Source organism: Aquarana catesbeiana, linkage group LG13 (genome assembly GCF_042186555.1).
Source record: "Aquarana catesbeiana isolate 2022-GZ linkage group LG13, ASM4218655v1, whole genome shotgun sequence".
Taxonomy (NCBI): Eukaryota; Metazoa; Chordata; class Amphibia; order Anura; family Ranidae; genus Aquarana; species Aquarana catesbeiana.
The window spans coordinates 46,126,139-46,147,673 of record NC_133336.1 but is presented as its reverse complement, the minus strand read 5'-3'; the positions used below and the strand labels follow the sequence as shown (position 1 = coordinate 46,147,673).

Genomic DNA, 21,535 nt, shown 5'->3' with positions numbered 1-21,535 from the left:
GTGTGTGGATCGTTAGTACTTGTGTATTGAGTGCACGTTGGTCGGTGAGTACCTGTGTATTGTCTTGTTGAGTACCTGTGTATTGTCTTAAGTATTAGTGTCAGGAAGCTAGTTGTTAGGTAATTTGGACAGGGTATAATCCCCAATCCCCATTAAATTATGAGGTACGATGCCCGGTGGGTGTGGAGATGCGACTCGGTGTACATCTTGCGGCATGTATGCGTTCCTTGATCATCCGATCGAGGGCAAATACTGCTGTGCAAAATGTAAGCACATCGTTGCCCTGGAAGCCCAGGTTCTGAATCTGGGGAAGCAACTGTCAGCACTGAGAAGCCCCTCCATACTAAAGGAGAGCCAGGAATGTACACGGCAGGTGCCGGCTGGGGCCAGCACAGAGGCGGGTGGAAACAAAGAGGTGCAGGCACTAGGAAAGAGTAGATGGGTGACAGTCAGGAAGGGTAGAGGGGGAAGTGCCAGGGAGGCCGATCCAGGGCTGGATCATCCCAATAAGTACACTCCATTGAGTGACTATGGTGAAACCAGTCAGGGAATAGCACTGCTGGAGCTGAGGGACTCTCCTAGCTGCTGGGGGAAGAACTCCAGTGAGAGTGGGGGGGGAAGCGAAGGTAAAGGAAAGACAGATTCTGGTGGTAGGAGACTCAATTCTTAGAAGGACAGAGAGGGCAATCTGTAACAAAGACCTGAAATGCCGAACTGTATGTTGTCTACTGGGCGCCCGGGTTCGGCACATCACGGATCTGGTGAACAGATTACTAGGAGGGGCTGGGGAAGACCCGGCTGTCATGGTGCACGTTGGCACCAATGACAAAGTCAGAGGCAGATGGAGTGTTCTAAAGAACGATTTTAGGGACTTGAGAGCTAAATTGAGGAGAAGGAGATTAGGGAAGTAAACAAGTGGCTGAAGAGCTGGTGTAGTAAGGAGGGGTTTGGGTTCCTGGAGGACTGGGCCGACTTCTCAGTCGATCACCAGTACTATAGAAGGGACGGACTGCACCTAAATGAGGAGGGTGCAGATCAGCTGGGAGTAAAGATAGCCAAAAAGTTAGAGGGGTTTTTAAACTAGGTGATGGGGGGGAGGGCCCAGAGGTAGAGATCATCAGCGCGGAACATATTCCAGAGGGTAGTATTGGGGGCATTAGTGGTAGGGTGACTAAAGCACATAAACCCAAGGTAAGTATAGTATAGGCAAGTATAGTAACAAGTCCTAGTTGCAATCTCGGAATAATTGCAATCTACCCAATAAGAGGATAGTATGTGACCGGTCTAAACTACGTGGCATGTTCACCAATGCCAGGAGCCTGGCGGACAAGATGGGTGAACTAGAGATACTGTTGTACGAGGAGTATTTGGATTTTGTGGGAATTTCAGAGACCTGGTTCAACAGCTCTCATGATTGGCTGGCAACCATGCACGGGTATTCCCTTTATCGCAGGGGTAGAGAGGGTAAAAAAGGGGGAGGCGTATGCCTATATATTAAGAGTAATGTACAAGTGAATGTGAGAGATGACATCACTAAGGGAGCTAGGGAGGAGGTGGAATCCTTTTGGGTAGAGCTCCAAAGGGATGAAGCTAAGGGGAAAATAATACTGGAAGTATGCTATAGGCCCCTTAACCTGAGGGAGGAGGGGGAGAGGGATCTCCTATCACAAGTTGGATTAGCAGCAAGGATGGGAGGCGTTATCACAATGGGGGATTTTAATTTTCCAGACATAGACTGGGCGTAGGGAACCACGCATTTGTCTAAGGCTCGCCAGTTCCTAAATATCTTACAGGACAATTTCATGGTTCAGATGGTAGAAGCACCAACTAGAAATAAATAGTTACTGGATTTACTGATTACCAACAATACAGACCCGATCACGGATGTGGAAATACAGGGCAATTTAGGAAACAGAGATCACAGGTCAATTGGCTTCAGTATAAATCACACAAATAAGAAACATAAGGGGAAGACAAAGACACTGAATTTCAAAAGAGCCTTCCCTAAACTATGAACCTTGATAGAAGGCATGAATTGGGATAAATCTTAGGAACAAAGAACATGGAGGAGAGATGGGTTTGCTTTAAGAGCAATTTAAATAAGGGCATTAGCCAATGCATCCCATTGGGTAATAAATTTAAAAGCGCAAACAAAAGTCCTGGATGGCTTAACTCCAATGTAAAAATGCATATAAAAGCAAAAGATGCCTTCAAAAAATACAAGGTTGAGGGATCATCATCAGCATTCAGACTTTATAACGAATGCAAGGGTGAGATTAGGGCGGCTAAGATAGAACACGAAAGACACTTAGCGGAGGAGAGCAAAAAAAATCCCAAGAAATTCTTTAAGTATGTAAACAGTAAAAAAGGGAGGACAGACCATATTGGCCCCATATAGAATGAGGAAGGGCATCTGGTTACAAAGGATGGGGAGATGGCAAAGGTATTGAATTTATTCTTCTTCTCAGTCTTCACAAGGGTAACCGGGGGTTTATCCTTATGACACATCACAGGAAGCACTGTCATGACCAACAGAGGACAGAATTAGAATTAGACTTGGGAAACTTAACATTAATAAATCACCGGGACCAGATGGCTTGCATCCGAGGGTACTTAGGGAACCCAGTCAAGTAATTGCCAAACCATTGTTCCTAATTTTTACTGACAGTCTACTGACTGGAATGGTACCAGCTGATTGGAGAAAAGCCAATGTAGCACCAATATTTTAAAAGGGCCCAAAATACATCCCTGGGAATTACAGACCAGTTAGCCTAACATCAATAGTATGCAAGCTCTTGGAGGGGATAATAACGGACTATAAACAAGATTTAGTAATGAGAATGGTATCATTAGCAGTAATCAGCATGGATTCATGAAGAATAGTTTTTGCTAAACCAATCCATTAATCTTCTATGAGGAGGTGAGTTGCCATCTAGATAAAGGAAGACCTGTAGACGTGGTGTATTTAGATTTTGCAAAAGCATTTGACACAGTTCCCCATAAGCCTTTACTGTACAAAATAAGGTCCATTGGCATGGACCATAGGGTGAGTACATGGATTGAAAACTGGCTACAAGGGTGAGTTCAGAGAGTGGTAATAAATGGGGCAAACTCGGAATGGTCAGGGGTGGGTAGTGGGGTCCCCCAGGGTTCTGTGCTGGGACCAATCCTATTTAATTTGTTCATAAACGACCTGGAGGATAGGGTAAACAGTTCAATCTCTGTATTTGCGGACGATACTAAGCTAAGCAGGGCAATAACTTCTCTGCAGGATTTGGAAACCTTGCAAAAAGATCTGAACAAATTAATGGGGTGGGTAACTACATGGCAAATGAAGTTTAATCTATACACTGGGGGGGGGGGGGGGGGGGGGGAGAACCTCTGGGGGAATCTAGGATGGAAAAGGCCCTGGGGGTCCTAGTAGATGATAGGCTCAGCAATGGCATGCTGGCATTATTCTTTCTGGAGAAGAGATGCTTGAGAGGGGATATGATTTCAATTTACAGATACCATACTGTTGACCCCACAATAGGAATAAAACTTTTTTGTGGAAGGGAGTTTAACAAGACACGTGGCCACTCATTAAAATTACAAGAAAAGAGTTTTAACCTTAAACTACATAGAGGGTTCTTTACTGTAAGAGTGGCAAGGATGTGGAATTCCCTTCCACAGGCGGTGGTTTCAGCGGGGAGCATTGATAATTTCAAAAAACTTTTAGATAAGCATATGAACGACCACAACATACAGGGATATAAAATGTAATACTGACATATAATCACACACATTGATGGACTTGTGTCTTTTTTCAACCTCACCTACTATGTAACTATGTGTGTATGTGACCTGTGCAAGCTGGATCACAAAAGCTTTTCCCAAACAATCTTCAGAGCCTAGCTCACTAAGAAGGTAGGCACTCTCTCAGAACTTAAATACCCAGAAAATAATCCATTTAGTGTAACATAAATACAATGTTTCTATTACCCAATAAGTGGTTAATTGCTATACAGAGTACATGCTAGTCATCCAGAGAATCTGCATTTTTAGTCTGGGATTCCAACCATATGTTCCACATTTTATGGAACTTAGTGCATCCTCTAGACAGGTAAGTGGCCATGTATAATGGCAGGGCTGAGTTAATTAACCGTTTCCAAAGGTTAACGGATGGTGCAGCAGAGGGTTTCCACCGGAGTACAATGGCCTTGTGTGCATAATAGAGTAATATTCTCAAAAGGGTTCTAACCACCCCGCGGGGAGCCAGAGGGTCAACAAGCCCCAACAAGCACACCTCCACTGTCAATGGGATCTGCATAGTGGTAACAGTTAAAACTAGAAAAGGTACAATTTCTGGGGAAATTGTGAAAGTGTTCTTGCCTCTACAACTGGAGTGGGCGGAGTAACTGGGTGGGGTGGAGTGGCTTGAGTAACTGTGAAAAGTGTTAAAAAGCTTAATATTTTAAAAAGTATAAATAGTAGTAAAAAAGTTCCATCATTCGCTGAAAGAGCTGAACATTTTTTTCAAAAGTAATTTTTTTTTTCAAAAATGAATTTTTTTTAATCAAAAATGATTTTTTTTTCTTCAAAAGTAATTTTTTTTTTCAAAGGTAATTTTTTTTTTCAAAAATGAATTTTTTTATTTCAAAAATAATTTTTTTTTCGAAATTATTATTTTTTTTAAAGTAATTTTTTTTTCAAAAATAATTTTTTTTTTTTCAAAAATATTTTTTTTTTTTTCAAAAATGATTTTTTTTTTTTCAAAAATGATTTTTTTACTTTTTTCAAAAATATTTTTTTTTTTTTCATGGGGCGGTCATAATGTTTTGGCTGATCATGGGGTGGTCATAATGTTTTGGCTAATCAGGGGGTTGTCAGCTTTTGTCACTTCCCACTCTAGTTTTGGACATTTCGCCATTCATTCCTATGGGACCAATTTCGCCGCAAAAACGTCATTTCGTGGACCATTCGGCAAAACATTCCACAAAGTAATAACACACCAATCGGGAACAATCCGCTCGTTTCGGTATATTATTTGTCTCTGTAGTGTGAAAACTGTGGGAGGAGTCTACAAGCATTATCAAGTCTAGCAGATGAAGTCACATGCATTTGGAGTGTCTCAGCATCTTGTGTTTACAAACACTGTTTCCTAGCAACGCTCATGCCCTGTTTATGCTTCCCAAATACTGCTTCATCAAAACTGCCCCATCAGAATTACCCCATCAAAACTGCCCCATCATATTCCTCTATTATAAATCAGTACATGGTGTGTCTGTCCCCTCCCTCGGGCTCTGTAATCAGCTGAGATGCTCCAGCCACCTCCCCCCCTGTGTATAACAGAAGCTTTGGTAACCATGGCAACAAAACAAACACTAACAGTACACTCTGATTAATGGCTAAAATTTCCTGAAATGACCTCTAAACAAATGGCCGTATTTTAAAAACTATACATCCTACAGCGAAGATCTTTATATTGTGAGAATCACAAGACCCAGACCTAGATTTTGATGTATAGTATGTCTCTGAAATATTAAAAATGAAGGCACAGTCGCAGTTTAGATATTGCCCTTCAAATTTGGAGGGGGCTAGAGTGTAGTTTCAATGAATGTCAATGGACGGCGTGAGTTGCAAACAAATGGTCATATTGTGAAAACTATCAGGACTATGGCTTAGCCGTGGACATGTTTAGTGGCAGCAGGGATAGCTGAACGTTTTGATATAAGATTTGTGTAGGTGGGCTTGAAAATGAGGGAGTGGCGGCAGTTTAGAAATCATGTTCTGATTTTCCAGCTTTTGTCATCTCCCACTCTAGTTTCCCCATTCATTCCTATGGGACCAATTTCGCCGCAAAAATGACGATATTTCGTGAACCATTCGGCGAAACGTTCCACAAAGTAATAGCACACCATTCGGGAACAATCCGCACGTTTCGGTATATTACTTGTCTATGTAGTGTAAAAACTGTGGGAGGAGTTAGGGTGGTAAATTTGGCTATAATAATAAGAATAATATATATGTGAGATAACAGTAAGTGGTCTTGCTATGCAAGAACACTTAATAACTGTAGTGCCCTCAATCCAAATGATTTTGATTTGGGGACAGGTCCAAAATACATGGCTAAAACCCGCTGAGAGTGCAACACACCGCCAACAGGAAGCTGAGATAGTCGGGTATATTATATATAAACAAGCGCGTGTGAAATACACTTTATTGTAAGTCTTATCTTATCTATGCTAATACCCTCAAAAGGGGAAATTCCATCTGAGGGTATAAAAACTTGTGTCTGTGTTTTAATAAAGAGTTGTTCCTTTGGTTTTTACCTCAACATCTTGTCTGTGTATGATTCTTGGGGTAAAGGGCTGGTATTATTTTCTATCAGCCTGCTGGAATTGTTTGGAGGGCAGGAGGCACCGTTTGGTGGATGCACCCAAGCGGGATGTCAGGCGGTCTGTCACAATATGGTATATAAATCCTCTATTAAACCAGCAATGTGTCCTGCACAGAGAAGAACTGAAGAGCTTGGAAGCCCCACCTACATAAGCAGCATGAGCAGTAAAAGTGTATCTGTTGTCACTGGGAAGGATGTAAACCAACCAATGATCTAAGACTATAACCATATGTTCTTTCAGGTTTTCACCCTGTTTTTTTACGATGAAATAAAATTGTTTAATATTCCCTAACAGCTCCATAAAGTTTAAAAAACAAATATTACCAGATTTTTTTTAGATATTTTCCAGACCAGTAATGGTTGGTGAAGATTCTAAGCATTCCTACATTCTTTAAACAAATAATCCGATAATAAATTATGGTTATGATTGCATAAACATCGCTCTTACACACATCCTGAGTGCAAGTACAGTATATTGTACTACTGAATGTTTATGGAATGGAGTCACTGCAGCTCTGCTGGGCAGACACTTGTGTAGATGGGCAACTGTAGAACTTACCTGGTCGATGTTGAGGCGAAGCGGCATGAGCGTAACACGCAGACAACATTCTTGTGGCGAAAGTGAGGATTCTGGGCGAACATGTAAGGCTTTGATTGTCAACTAGAATATAAAAAAATTACAATTTAGAATAATAACTACTAATAACAACAAAACAGCAGTGTTGATAATGGTCTCCAGCACAGAAATACGAGACTGTGGTTCATGGTCAAGGCAAAAAAGGGTCTTTGGTTCAAATTCGCTAAATAAATTTCAGGTGTATCAACACAAAAGTCAGTTCATACCAGAACGCGATGTGGGAAACCAGTGCTTTGTGCGTGTTTCCCTCAAAACGCACTGCACTTACCATATGCAGCGGGTGTCGGTGTTAACTTATCAACACCCCAAATGCAGGTCACAAACAGGGAATTTTCTTTGGTTTTGTTTGACATGTGTCGCCCTTCCATGTGCTTCTTGCTGCAAAAGCCAGTTATAGGTGGGGGCAGTGGCCATTTGGTTGCACAAACAGTGAGTTTGCCTGCACCAGATGGCATGGCACTACTGTACTGGATGATAAACGATATTGGTAACCATGCTCCGAAGTCTAATATATACAAGTAGACATATGAGCACAATAAACTAAAACTTTTGAGATTACCACCAAAATGTAATGTGAATAGTGTCACTATATTAAAAAGTAAGAATTTTAGTCCATAAAGTAAACAAAGTCCAAAATAAATCCAATTAGCTTGAAATAAGCATCCACCATGAGTGAAGACAAAGTGATGTTCTTTTCACCAACATCAGGGGGATTTATCAGATGTATGCTGACGAAACGTGCTGGGCGGAGCTGCCAAGATATGTCATTTCCGGTTGTTGGAGCACAGGTGGAATGCAAAATGGCGTTCTTAATGTTTTTAATGCTGGATTTATAGCAACCTAAATGTAAGTGCATTACTTGTTGGTTTTAAATAAAAAGTATAATACTACACCTTGAGAGCCCTCTTCTCTCTCTCCTCTGATTTGCATACTATTGCTGGAGTGCTGTGTTACAAATCCTTTGAGGATTCCCATACCAGGATATGTGGGTGGATGCGGATTTATGGTGATCAGCCTGTGAACTCTCAGGAAATACCCCTCTGCTGTTTTTGACTCCCTGTCAATAGAGTCTGGTGAGTGCGCTGTGTATCTATACGTTGGTGGAAAGGACAGAACTCATGGTGGATGCTTATTTCACGCTAGTTGGATTTTTTTTGGACTTTGTTTAGTTTCTGGACTAAAATTCTTACTTTGTAATATAGTGACACTATTCACATCACTTTTTGGTGGCAAACTCAAAGTTTTATTTTATTGTGATCATATGTCTACTTGTATAAATTACACTTGGGATTGTGATTACTAATATCATTAATGATTTGCAGGTAGTTGTTGCACCTTATAACGAGCAGCTCCTTTATTCTATTATCGATTTTATTCACTTTTGTTTTATTATTTTAATAATTAATACGGTTTCAAACTTAAGTTCACCTAACCTAATCTTGGTTTAAGTCACCAATTTGTGCAGATGCGAGAACCTATCAAGTTCTGTATTTATCGTACTGTACTGGATGAACTAGGCGTTTTTATTCAATTTTACCAACTATGCAACTATGTACTGTAGATATGCATTTTGTAAAGTGGAGCATGCACTACTTTTGGTGCGGTCCAGCATATTCAAATGAATGGACTGAAATCACACTGCACTCAGATCACATGTGAATCGCACAGCACATCCCTGTGCGATTTATGGTGTGAACTTGCCCATGTTCTTGTAAAAAAAGAAAAAAAAATAGCCAGAGTAAAAAAGCCTGCCCCTGAAAGCAGCTGCAGAGTGCGACTCTGGCTTTCTTTGTGGAAGCAGTGGCCTCACTGCAGAGGTCTGACACACCCCATGCTGAGTCATAGCTCTCCAATCAGAAGGAGCCGATTGCTTATCTATAGGTCTAACTCTCTAGGGCTTTTCGGACCTCTCCAAGGGTCAATGCTTTCACATACAGGACAAGATCCCCACTCTACAGCATGCTGACAGGAAACCGGCTTTTCTATTCAGTCTGTGGCTGCTTTAGAAAGAAGAAAAAGAGTTATGCCCTGTACACACGGTCGGACATTGATCGGACATTCCGACAACAAAATCCATGGATTTTTTCCGACAGATGTTGGCTCAAACTTGTCTTGCATACACACGGTCACACAAAGTTGTCGGAAAATCCAATCGTTCTGAACGCGGTGACGTAAAACACGTACATCGGGACTATAAACGGGGCAGTAGCCAATAGCTTTCATCTCTTAATTTAGTCTGAGCATGCGTGGCACTTTGTGCGTCGGATTTGTGTACACACGATCAGAAATTCCTACAACGGATTTTGTTGTCGGAAAATTTTATAGCAAGCTCTCAAACTTTGTGTGTCGGAAATTCCGATGGAAAATGTGTGATGGAGCCTACACACGGTCGGAATTTCTGACAACAAGGTCCTATCACACATTTTCCATCGGAAAATCCGACCGTGTGTACAGGGCATAAGGCATTGAACACCTTTTTGTTTTGATGCAGCTGGAATGTATTTAGCAGATTCAAACTAAAAACTTGATTGGGCTTTAAAAGCCCAACTTCAGCCAGAAGGATCTATTCTAAACTGACTGTAAATACTTCTGTCGATTTGCTGTCCATAGCTTTCATTTTCTTATATTTTCTTGGGTGAAAAGGTAGAATTTCCCTTTACAGTGAAAATCCCCCTTAACCCACCACACTGAATCCCCTTCTGTGAGATTGCTTTGCACATAAATAACCTTGAGAGCAAAATTTCTTACTGCAGCTGCAGATGTGATTGTGTAATCACCGGATAAACAGATAAGTCACTTCCACATATCTGTACACTGAAACAGAAGCTGTGGTTTTGGGCTATTTAGGATATAGGATTGATGACCTGATAATTATTCAACACTGTATCCAAGGGAAATAAAATCTCTGCCCCTCTTAAAGTGGAACTAAACCCTCCTATCTTTTTCAGCCATGGAATCTGCCATCTTAGCCTCTGTTTGATCTTCAACTGTCATGGTGCTGCACATATGATCAGTAATGACTGCAGCCATTTGATGGTTTGATAGTTTGGTTGAGAGATGAGGAATTACAGGCACTATTTTGAAAAATGCATCCAGTGAGAAAGGGGTCTTACACTGGATAGGACTTCCCCTTTACTGTCAGAACAGCCTCAGTTCTTAACCACTTCCCGCCCAGACTATTGACAATCACAGCTAATCACAACAATACACACTGAATAAATCAGTTTTATTCAGCAAAAATGGTTGCTTATACCTTTTGAAATTCACTGTTATAAATAATCATAATGTGTAAAAAAAAAAAAAAAAAAGAAAAATCCTGATCACTTCCCAGAGTAGTACAGTGTTACCAGAGCAATACAGTGTTTCCATAGTGACAGTCTGTTAATAATAATAATAAAAAAAAAAACATAAAAAGAAAAGAAAAAAAAATGTAATAAAAAAGTAATTATTTTTTTTTACATACTGTCACAAGTCAGTGTCCCTGATCACCCCCACACCAGTAATATGATGGTACTGAACTGCACTGGCGACAGTATGTAAAAAAAATGTACATCGGCACGGCTGGGCAAATGAGCGTACAGGTACATCCCCTTTAAATCGCAGCATTGTGGGCACGCACGTGTCCACCGCGTACTCCGTGACCATGCCCGCGGGTCCCGCGGACTCGATGTCTGGGGCCCGCGATCGTGTCACAGAGCAGCAGAACGGGGAGATGCACACAGTAAACAAGGCATTTCCCTGTTCTGCCTAGCAACATGACAGATCTACTAGTCCCTGTCATCGGGAGCAGCGATCTCTGTCATGTTCTAGGGAGACAATCCCCCCCCCAGTTAGAATCACTCCCTAGGACACACTTAACCCCTTGATCGCCCCCTAGTGTCTAACCCCTTCCCTGCCAGTGTCATTTACACAGTAATCAGTGCATTTTTATAGAACTGATCGCTGTTTAAATGACAATGGTCCCAAAATAGTGTCCAAAGTATCCAATGTGTGCGCCATAATGTCGCAGTCCTGATAAAAATCGCAGATCACCGCCATTACTAAAAAAAAAAAAAAAAAAAAAAAAAAAAAAAAAAAAAAAAATGCCATAAATCTATCCCCTATTTTGTAGACGCTATAACTTTTGCGCAAACCAATCAATATACGCTTATTGTGATTTGTTTTACCAAAAATATGTAGAAGAATACATATCGGCCTAAACTGAGAAAGAAATTAGTTTTTTTATATATTTTTTGGGGATATTTATTATAGCAAAAAGTAAAAAATATTGCTTTTTTTTCAAAATTGTCGCTCTTTTTTTGTTTATGGCGCAAAAAATAAAAACCGCAGAGGTGATCAAATACCATCAAAAAAAAAAAAAAAGCTCTATTTGTGGGAAAAAAAGGACGTCAATTTTGTTTGGGTGCAATGTCGCACGACCGCGCAATTGTCAGTTAAAGCGACGCAGTGCCGTATCGCAAAAAGTGCTCTGGTCAGGAAGGGGGTATCCTTCCGGGCTGAAGTGGTTAAAAAAAACTGTCATGCCTCTTACTAAATACCTTGGACTGTCTACTTTCCAAAAAGGGGTAATTCGGGGGATATCTGTACTGTCCTGACATTTTCAGGCCTCAAGAAATTAGATCAGGATTTATATTTATGTGTGTATATATAAATACTGTATTTATTGGCGTATAACACTCACTTTTTCACCATGAAAATCGGGTGCAAATAGTGCGTGCGTGTTATTTGCCAATACTTCAGTTTTAGCTGCCTCGGAGGGGACAGGGAGGGGGGGCAGGACGAGCACCGTCAGATTACATAAAGTGAGAATCTCCTGTTTACGTGGCGGCCTCTGTAATAGGAACTCCCGTCTCCTGGGCCGCTATTGGACCACTGTTCTGTCTATCATAGGAGATTCTCACTGTATGTAATGTCGGCGCTCGTCCCTCCCCCCTCCCTGTCCCCTCTGGCATTTGTGAAGCTGCAGATTTGCATTGATCAGGCTGCATTGATGGCAATTGTGAGGCTGCAGATGGGCACTGACCCTTATTTTGCTTCAAAGTTCCTTATTTAAAATTTAAGTTCTTTCCTGAAACTTCCCTCTTAAAATGAATGTGCGTGTTATACGCCGATAAATACGGTATATATATATATTTATTTATTATATATATATATATATATATATATTTTATTATTATTTATTTATTCACACACACACATACATATATACAGTGATATCCAGCTTTCTAAGGGATTTGGCCAGGCATGGCAGCTAAGCTGGACCAATGCAGCTATGTATAAAATATGGAAAAAAAATCGCTCTGTGGCCACACATCGAAATAACCCCATCAATCTTAAATCTTGTTTGTAAATAGACAACAATCAGCTGCACTAGGTACTAACGCAAATTATACAATTCACAAGAATTACAAATTAGCTGCTAGCATAAAATTGTTGGACAACATAAATGTAAAAAAAATATAAAGTCTAAAAAAAAAATAATCGAGGTGCAGCGATAAAACATGATAAAAGGTCATAACATGCATTAGGTTTAAAAGTCCATTTCCACAAGAGTCCAATGTAGTGTTCAGGAGAGGTGATAATACTATAGTGCGGCTAAGTGCTCAAAAAGATGAAGGGACCATACCCAATCACACTTCCCCTTATACATCTAGCATAGACCCTCATAACAAAGGTCAAATGCGCAGTAGAACACAATCCTGAACAGATCTCCAGTGTGAATAACCCACCTCTAGGACTTCCCAGACCTCTCCACCAAGGCCTGCTAATAAAGGGGTCAAACAATGTAGGTTTGATCTTGAAATGAACATTAGAGTGTCTGTGTGGTCTGACATGGAAAATTCCCATGCTGTACCTATAGTGGCCCTGTTCTCAGTCTCGATCCTGAACACACGGCCACCATTATTATTATTATACAGGATTTATATAGCGCCAACAGTTTGTGCAGCTCTTTACAACATGAGGGCAGACAGTACACTTACAATACAAATCAATACAGGAGGGCTCATTAAAGCTTACAATCTAGAAGGTAGGGTCAAGTGGAAACAAAAAGGTAATAACTGTGGGGGATGAGCTGATGGAGAAAATGAAAACACAGTTGTTAGGTGTGGGTAGGATAGACTTCTCTGAATAGGAGGGTTTTCAGGGATCGTCTAGAAGCTATTAGAGCAGGAGATAATCGGACAGATTGGGGTAGGGCATTCCATAGGATTGGAGAGGCTCTGGAAAAGTCCTGGAGGCGAGCATGGGAGGAGGTGACGAGGGAGCTAGAGAGCAAGAGGTCTTGAGAGGAGCGAAGAGAACGAATAGGTTGGTATTTAGAGACTAGGCTAGTGATGTAACTGGGGGCTAAATTGTGGATGGCTTTGTAAGTTGTTGTTAGTATTTTGAATTTAATTCTTTGGCCGAGCAGAAGCCAGTGGAGGGATTGACAGAGAGGGGTAGCAGAAACAGAGCGATTGGTAAGGTGGATGAGTCTGGCAGCAGCATTCATGATGGATTGAAGAGGTGATAGACTATGTAGAGGTAAGCCAATGAGAAGGGAGTTGCAGTAGTCACGGCGAGAGATGACCAGCGAATGAATTAAGAGCTTTGTTGCGTCATTGGTTAGAAAGGGGTGTATTTTGGAGATGTTGCGGAGGTTGAGTCGGCAAGATTTGGACAGTGATTGGATGTGGTGCTTAAAGGAGAGTTCAGAGTCCAAGAATACACCTAGAACCTTGGCATGTGGGGATGGGCTTATAGTTGTGCCATCGATTTTGACAGAGAGATCAGGGGAAGGGGCATATGGGGGAGGAAATATTATAAGTTCGGTTATGGATAGACTGAGTTTGAGGAAGCAGTGTGACATCCAGACTGATATATCATAGGTACAAGCATGGTATTTTCTCCATCTCAGATCACACAGACACTCTAATGTTCATTTTATTAGCAGGCCTTGGTGGAGATTTCTTGGAAGTCCTAGAGGTGGATTATTCACACTGGAGATCTGTTCAGGATTGTGTTCTACTGTGCATTTGACCTTTGTTATGAGGGTCTATGCTAGATGGTAAGAGGCAGTGTGATTGGGTGTTGGTGGTGGTCCCTTCATCTTTTGGAGCACTTAGCCGCACTATAGTATTATCACCTCTCCTGAACACTACATTGGACTCTTGTGGAAATAGACTTTTAAACCTAATGCATGTTATGACCTTTATCATGTTTTAGCACTGCACTTGATTTTTTTTTTAAACCTTAAATGTGTGGCAACCTCAGCCTGGGCGCCAACCAGGCCACACCCTCAACGTGTTTCGCTCTGCCCCTCGGAGTTTAATCATGGGGATGGAGATCACAAGCACGAGGGGGTTTTATGCATCATCGGCTTTCACACAAAAATTTAAAAAGAGTATCAGGTGTATGCGGGTCTAACTGTAGAAATGATGGCGCTCTATGGTCAAACACAGCAAATGAACAGCCATTAAGATAACACGGCAAAAAAATCTGTCAAAAATCAAAAGACATTGATACCTTAATGTAAAAAAACAAAAAGCAACACTCTATAAAAAAAGGGGGGTGGGGGAGTGCGGGGAGGGTTCCTTTTTTTTCCCTTTTGGGTCACAGTATGTATAAAATATCCATATCTGGTATTCATCTTTAAAAACATTTTACCCATTCTGGTGTTTGAGGTGAACAGTAACTAAAGCTCCACCTGGTATCTGCATGATTGTATGCACTGTGTTGCTGCCACATGATTGGCTGATAAATTGCATAAACAGGTGTACAGATATTTCCAATATATGGCTTGTTGGAAGTATGTTTCATACAGAACAGCACAGCAAATTACCAAGCAGCGGGCAAAAAGTATTCACCTCGTGACCAATTCTCCTATACCCCGTATTACAAACCATACTCTAAAATTCAGTTCTTACTTCAAAGCTCTAGAAGATTATCTTTTTTCTCCCGGGAACATTGTTCTACCTTAGAAAATATACTATAACTTCTGTTTACTTTCATTGGTAAGCATGAACATTGTAGTGTAGAAGTTAGAGATGCACCGCAAGCTCGGCAGCTGAAACGTATTGGCCGAAAATTGTGTTTTCGGAAGTTTGCTGATAAAGAAAAAGGTGCCGATAATGGCAACAAAAACGCATGCAATTTTACCACAATTTTATTGTGCTTATGGTGTGTTTTTCATAGGTCATGTGACTGAAAAACCGCATAAAAATGTAACTTGGGCGTTGATGCGTTCCTGCTGCATTTTTAATGCATTTCCACAGGCGGAGGGGTGTGTTTTTTTTTTTTTTGATTGACCAAAAATGCAGCAAGCTGGATTTTTTACACCACAACAGAACAGTGTGAAGACGTACATAGAATTTAAAGAGATGCATTTTTTTTTAGCTTTTCTTGCCCTAAAGGTGCCGATAATGGCGGACAATAAATTTGTATTCATTTAAATTTATGATATTAAATAAAAATTTGAATATAATACAGTTATATATATATATATATTAACATAAAAACATATATATTTCTTTAAAAATTTCATTTTCAGTTTCGGTGCATCCTGCATTTTCAGTATCAAAACTTCCATTCGGTGCACCTCTAGTAGAAGTGTAAAATCTGATACCGATACTTAAATTTGGGAACCAGAATGAATTTCTGGAGTTCCCAAATTGCCAAGTTTAAGTCCCAAAAAAATAGTGATTTGGTGTTCTAGAAGAAAGAAATGGCAACCAAGGACCTTGAAGCCTCACAAAGTAACTGCCGCATCTTACCATGTTGGAATGGGCTTTCCGTGGCATCTCCTTGCTGCTGTAAAGATGAAGGAATTTATTCATCTGAGATGTAGCCAAACGATCTCTAATCTCCAAATCCTGGACGATGAAAACCTGCCGTGACACCAGCTGTTCTGATAAAGCAGAGACTGTGTCTGGATCAGCCTGGGGATACACTTCATGCTGGAATTTCACCTGTGTATGGAGATGTGTGACAGTTATCAGGATGGAGGTTAGCATAGTCATTTAGGAAAACTGGGGAGGGAGAGAGAGGAGTGTGTTAAAGTGGAACTTTAGTCAGAAAATTAGGTCTTTCTAGATCACTGCAGGTTGGCCCCTTTTGCAGGTATGTAAAACATTAAAAATATGTGCTTATACTGTTTAAAAATCAGTAATAAACTGTCTCACTCTGCTTATGCTCAGATGCTCTCAAATTTTTGTCACTGTGCTTAAAATGTAGAGGCCGATCTGACAGCCTAAAGATTTACTGCTGCTCAGGGACTCTGGGCTTCAGCAAAATGGCAGTCTCCAGCAAGAAGAAACAGGAACAATGCTGGAGGCAATTTACAACACACTAATTTTGGTAGCATTATTATTATTAATGTGGAACGTATGTTCCTTGCTAAAAGAACATTATTTTTATCAAGTTGTTATGGGTAATGTTCTGCTTTAAACCCATAAATTTAAAAGTTACAAAAACAGTTTCATTCCTGGAAAGCTGGGAATGTAACTGTCACATTGGTTGTGCTCTCAACCAAACTGTCAAATCAATAAATGGCTGGTGTCATAACTGATCATATGTTCAGCATCATGGCAGTTGATTATCAAGGACAAGATGGACAAAATGGCAGCTTCCTTGGGTAAAAATGATAGGAGGGGTTAGTTCCACTTTAAGTAGCCATCTGAATTGTCATCAGTATTTCCTGTGATCTCCCTGCAGCTAATCTTTTCCTTATTATTGACTTACCATTCCTAGTTCCGCAATGCATCACTGAGTGAAGGCTGCCATCTTGGTAGAGGAGCAGGGCTTTGCTTCCTCATTTCAGAGCTGCTCCCCTGAAGACTGTTAATTTAATGCCTTGTGGGGGAATACTTAACAAGCAGCACAAGAGTTAGAGAAAGCAGAGAATATAAGCAGAAGCAGGAGGAGCCTTGCACTGCAGGTCCTCAGGTACAGCTTACTCTCCAGCAAGGAGACCAGGAGCGACACAGAAAGATTTCTATTGAAAGCAATAGAATACAGAAAGAATACAGAAAACGAACACACAATACTAACTATAAGTTATGTCCCTTGTGCGGATTCTTCTGTTTTTCCGTTTTTAGTTTTAACTAAACTTCAAGGGATTGTGTTGGGTACAGACTGTTTATTACAAATACCCTTTAGTGACTGGTTCTCTTCAATTAAGCAATGAGCTATGATCTCTCAGCTATGGAAGATGATTCAGCCCCAACCAGCCCTGTTCTTACGCTTGTATCCTTCCAGCTACCACCTAGTTTCTGCTTGTGAAATCCATCAATAGCACAGGCCACAGTTTTCTAGTTTACCTAAATATGTGTAAATGTAATCACTGAATGGTAATGGTCTTCACCATATATTTAGTTAAACTACAAGATCTACATAATACATGTAGAAAGAAAAGTCACTTTATCAGAGTGCACACCAAGTGGATGACACCACGTCTTCAAAATGAAAACCTTACCTTGGTTAGCTGGATCTCCATTAAGAAGTCCTGGTTTCTTCCGCGGCCCCCTCTGATTAAGCTGTTGGATCGTCTGGTGGGTGTACTTGAAGGGGAGCTGTGAGGACTCCTTGAAGAAGGCACAAAATTTTGAGAAGGTTCACTCTATTTACCTCAAATCTTAGACCTTGGATCTATTTTAATATAAACTGTCAGCAAGGTTTTTCTTGGCATACTAGGTATTTTCTGCAATAAAGGTCTCTTAACTTCCTGCTCGCATTCTTCTTTTGTGTGTACACTGAGCTGCGCATGGATAGGGGTGACTGAACTGTCAAGCACATGCACACAAGATGGCTTACACAAGAGTGTAAATCAAACCAAAAACATTTCCTTTGGTTTTGGATAGAGTGGAGAATTAAACCCTGGCTTGTTTTTTTACTGCGCTATCTGGTTTTATAAAAGATTTTTCCTTACTTTACATCATGCTGACAAGGATTTTAGCAGGTAGGAAGTTAGAGAATATTTTCAACAGGGAGACAGACAAATAAAAATCTAAGATTATATATATATGTCCGACCTCACAAATGTGCTTCTGGAAGAATGGTCAAGCATTCCCATAGACACACTCCTAAACCTTGTGGACAGCCTTCCCAGAGGAGTTGAAGCTGTTAAAGAGGCAAAGGGTAGGCCAATATTGAATCCTATGGACTTATGCCCTGTACACACGGGCGGACTTTTCGGCACCAAAGGTCCGACGGTCTTTCCGACGGACTTTCAAACGAACAGACTTGGCTACATACGATCACACCAAAGTCCGACGGATTCGTACATGATGACGTACGACCGGACTAAGATAAGGAAGTTGATAGCCAGTAGCCAATAGCTGCCCTAGCATTGGTTTTCGTCCGTCCAACTAGCACACAGATGAGCGGATTTTTCAACCGGACTCGAATCCGTCGGAAAGATTTGAAACATGTTCCAAATCTAAAGTCCGTCTGATTTTCGACCAAAAAAGTCAGCTGCAGGTCCGATGAATTCATCCCGTCGGACCAGTCCGGTCGAAAAGTCCGCCCATGTGTACACGGCATAAGACTGGGATGCCATTAAAGTTCGAGAGAGAGAGTGAGAGAGAGAGAGAGAGAAAATATATATATATATATATATATATATATATATATATATATATATATATATATATATATATATATATATATATAATATCATTCCAGATTTGGGCCTTACCACCCAAAAACAGCATACAAAGGATACATTAAAAACTTCAAGAAAGGTGACTGAATGCTTTGGGAATGCTAGCTGTACACACCGACTGCCAGTAACAACCTGAAGCCTTGTGAAGTAGGGCTTACATTTTTCTTTTCCAAAGATTTGCTTTGGTTTACGTAAAATGTGGGTTAAAAAAAAAATGACTGGACTGTACATAAAATACTCACATATAATGCTTAGCCGGGGAAGTAGAAGAATGAGAACTTCCAAAATCTTTCCCTCCATACAGGTGCCAGACCAAGGAGATCTCTTTAACCACATATCGAATTACTGGAACTGGAAAATGTACCGATGCCTTATTGGTGTCTGCCTTCCCATCCGGTAAACTGAAGTAATTCTCTTTAATTGTGATGGAGTCTTCAACCAGCTTTCTCACGCTTGGCTCCTCATCCTTATTCTTAAATAATACCAGACAAAAAAAAAAAAAAAAAAAGAACAGGTAAAAAGATCATATATGAATAGTTCTGATCTGCAATATTTAAAGTAACTGGATGACAACTGGTTTGCTAAAGCTCCGCCTATTAAACAATTTCAAATAAAAATGATGGTAACCCCTTGATTAAGCTCCTGGGGTGGAGTAAAACGCATTGGGGGGGCGAAGCCTGGTCGGAGCCTGGGCTGAGGTTGTCATATGCTTCTTCACAGGGTTTTGCTGTGATGTGGGACCTTTAGGACTTTCTTTCCCTGCTGAGAATATACAGTATCTCACAAAAGTGAGTACACCCCTCACATTTTTGTAAATATTTCATTATATCTTTTCATGTGACAACACTGAAGAAATGACACTTTGCTACAATGTAAAGTAGTGAGTGTACAGCTTGTATAACAGTGTAAATTTGCTGTCCCCTCAAAATAACTCAACACACAGCCATTAATGTCTAAACCGCTGGCAACAAAAGTGAGTACACCCCTAAGTGAAAATGTCCAAATTGGGCCCAAATTGTCAATATTTTATGTGGCCACCATTATTTTCCAGCACTGCCTTAACCCTCTTGGGCATGGAGTTCACCAGAGCTTCACAGGTTGCCACTGGAGTCCTCCTCTACTCCTCTGACGACATCACAGAGCTGGTGGATGTTAGAGACCTTGCGCTCCTCCACCTTCCGTTTGAGGATGCCCCACAGATGCTCAATAGGGTTTAGGTCTGGAGACATGCTTGGCCAGTCCATCACCTTTACCCTCAGCTTCTTTAGCAAGGCAGCGGTCGTCTTGAAGGTGTGTTTGGGGTCGTTCTCATGTTTGTATGTGCAGCATTTTTGTTTGGTATATTTGCTTTCTTGCTTTTTAATTTAAACCTTAATAGACACATCGTAAAACAGATTTGAAGCTTGTACAGAGGTAGGTGACCATTGAAGACCAATGTTGGGAGGGTGGGCTTTTATTACTCCCACCGACACCAAAGCTGGGGGGGGTTTTACTCCTGCCAACAGCAAAGCTAAGGGAGGGCTTTTAATCCTTCTGCTGACACCAAAGCCAAGAAGGATTTTCCTACTCCTGCTGACGCCAAAGCTGGGGGGGCTTTGATCACTTTCATTGACCATCAATACAGAGGCCTTTTTTGCTATAACTGGCCACCAATGCACATAAAGCATTTTTATACAAGATATAGAATTTTTTGTGGTAATGTGGACATAAGGAAGCTTACCAAAGCAGGTGTTTTTGGAGCATACAAAATACAGAAGTCGTCACTCTCAAGGGGACCGTCTAGAATGGCGTCACTCATAAGATGGGGAGCAGCCATCGTGAATGTTGGGCTGGACTCTTCAGACACAGTACCGCTTTCATCAGGAAAAAGGAATAGGTCGGAGCAAGGAGGGTCCTGAGATTCAAATTTGCCATCTGAAATACCTAAGCAAACATTACAAAAACAGGTGAGTGCACTCTTTCATAAAATTTTGATTAGTACTAGAACACGCTGTGGCCGTCATTTGACTATAGCGCCATTGTGAAGGGGTTAAAGAACTTCCTAAATTCTTAATAAAAGACCCTGGATCCCAAGTCCAGGTGGAACCCTTATATCCAAGTCAGCACTAAGACCCTCCCCTGCCATTTTACAGCCCAATGCCAGAATCACAATGGTAAGTAGAAGCTGTTGTATTGAACTGTGGGTTGTGGCTTTGTGCTGGGAGGGGGCAGGAATTACAGTCTACCTAGACCAGAGCTAGGGCAACCTCAGCACTCCAGCTGTTGTGCTATTGTGGAATAAGTCAGATGAAGCATTAAAATACTGACAGCCAAAGAAATGACTCCCAAAGGCAGGATGTGAATTGTAGTTTTACTACAGCTGGGGTGACGAGGTTGCCTACCCCTGACCTAGACAGAAAATTAATGCCCTGTCTGCAGTCTGGGATCCAGATCCTTTCCCAAGCTTGCCAAAACTGATTTTAAAATGAACACAGGTACTTGCATTTCCAGCATGCTTCCAATTCCTAACCGCATCCTGTAAATGTTACAGTTTTGCTCAGTGGCTACAGATGCACTGCAAACAAAAATGACCATATATATATATATATATATATATATATATATATATATATATATATATATATATATATATATATATATATATATATATATATATATATATATATATATATATATATATTTTTTTTTTTTTTTTAAATGTACTCTTTGTAAATGCATGTACCATTTAGTTGGGGTTTTACTGCTGCAGAAACTTGACTGATGTCCATATCCTCCATGGCATCGATCATTAAATCTCGCAATATTTGCTGCTCTGCCTCGGCCAGCAGAGGGCTCCGAGAGTTGGATGCTGCACAGGGGTCATTCTATAACACAAGAA

At 40.8% G+C, this 21,535-nt stretch overlaps 1 protein-coding gene across 2 annotated transcripts in view; it reads right to left on the bottom strand.

Moving 5' to 3' along the window:
• ATG2B (autophagy related 2B) overlaps positions 1–21,535 on the bottom strand; it is a 132,623-nt gene that overhangs the window by 27,958 nt on the left and 83,130 nt on the right. For both annotated transcript variants that reach the window (XM_073609132.1, XM_073609133.1), the window contains 6 exons: positions 21,380–21,521; positions 20,378–20,580; positions 18,900–19,129; positions 17,470–17,578; positions 15,770–15,964; positions 6,939–7,040 (listed from right to left, as the gene is read on the bottom strand). In XM_073609132.1, coding sequence (XP_073465233.1) covers positions 6,939–7,040; positions 15,770–15,964; positions 17,470–17,578; positions 18,900–19,129; positions 20,378–20,580; positions 21,380–21,521 — 981 coding nt within the window. The remainder of the gene's footprint in view (positions 1–6,938; positions 7,041–15,769; positions 15,965–17,469; positions 17,579–18,899; positions 19,130–20,377; positions 20,581–21,379; positions 21,522–21,535) is intronic.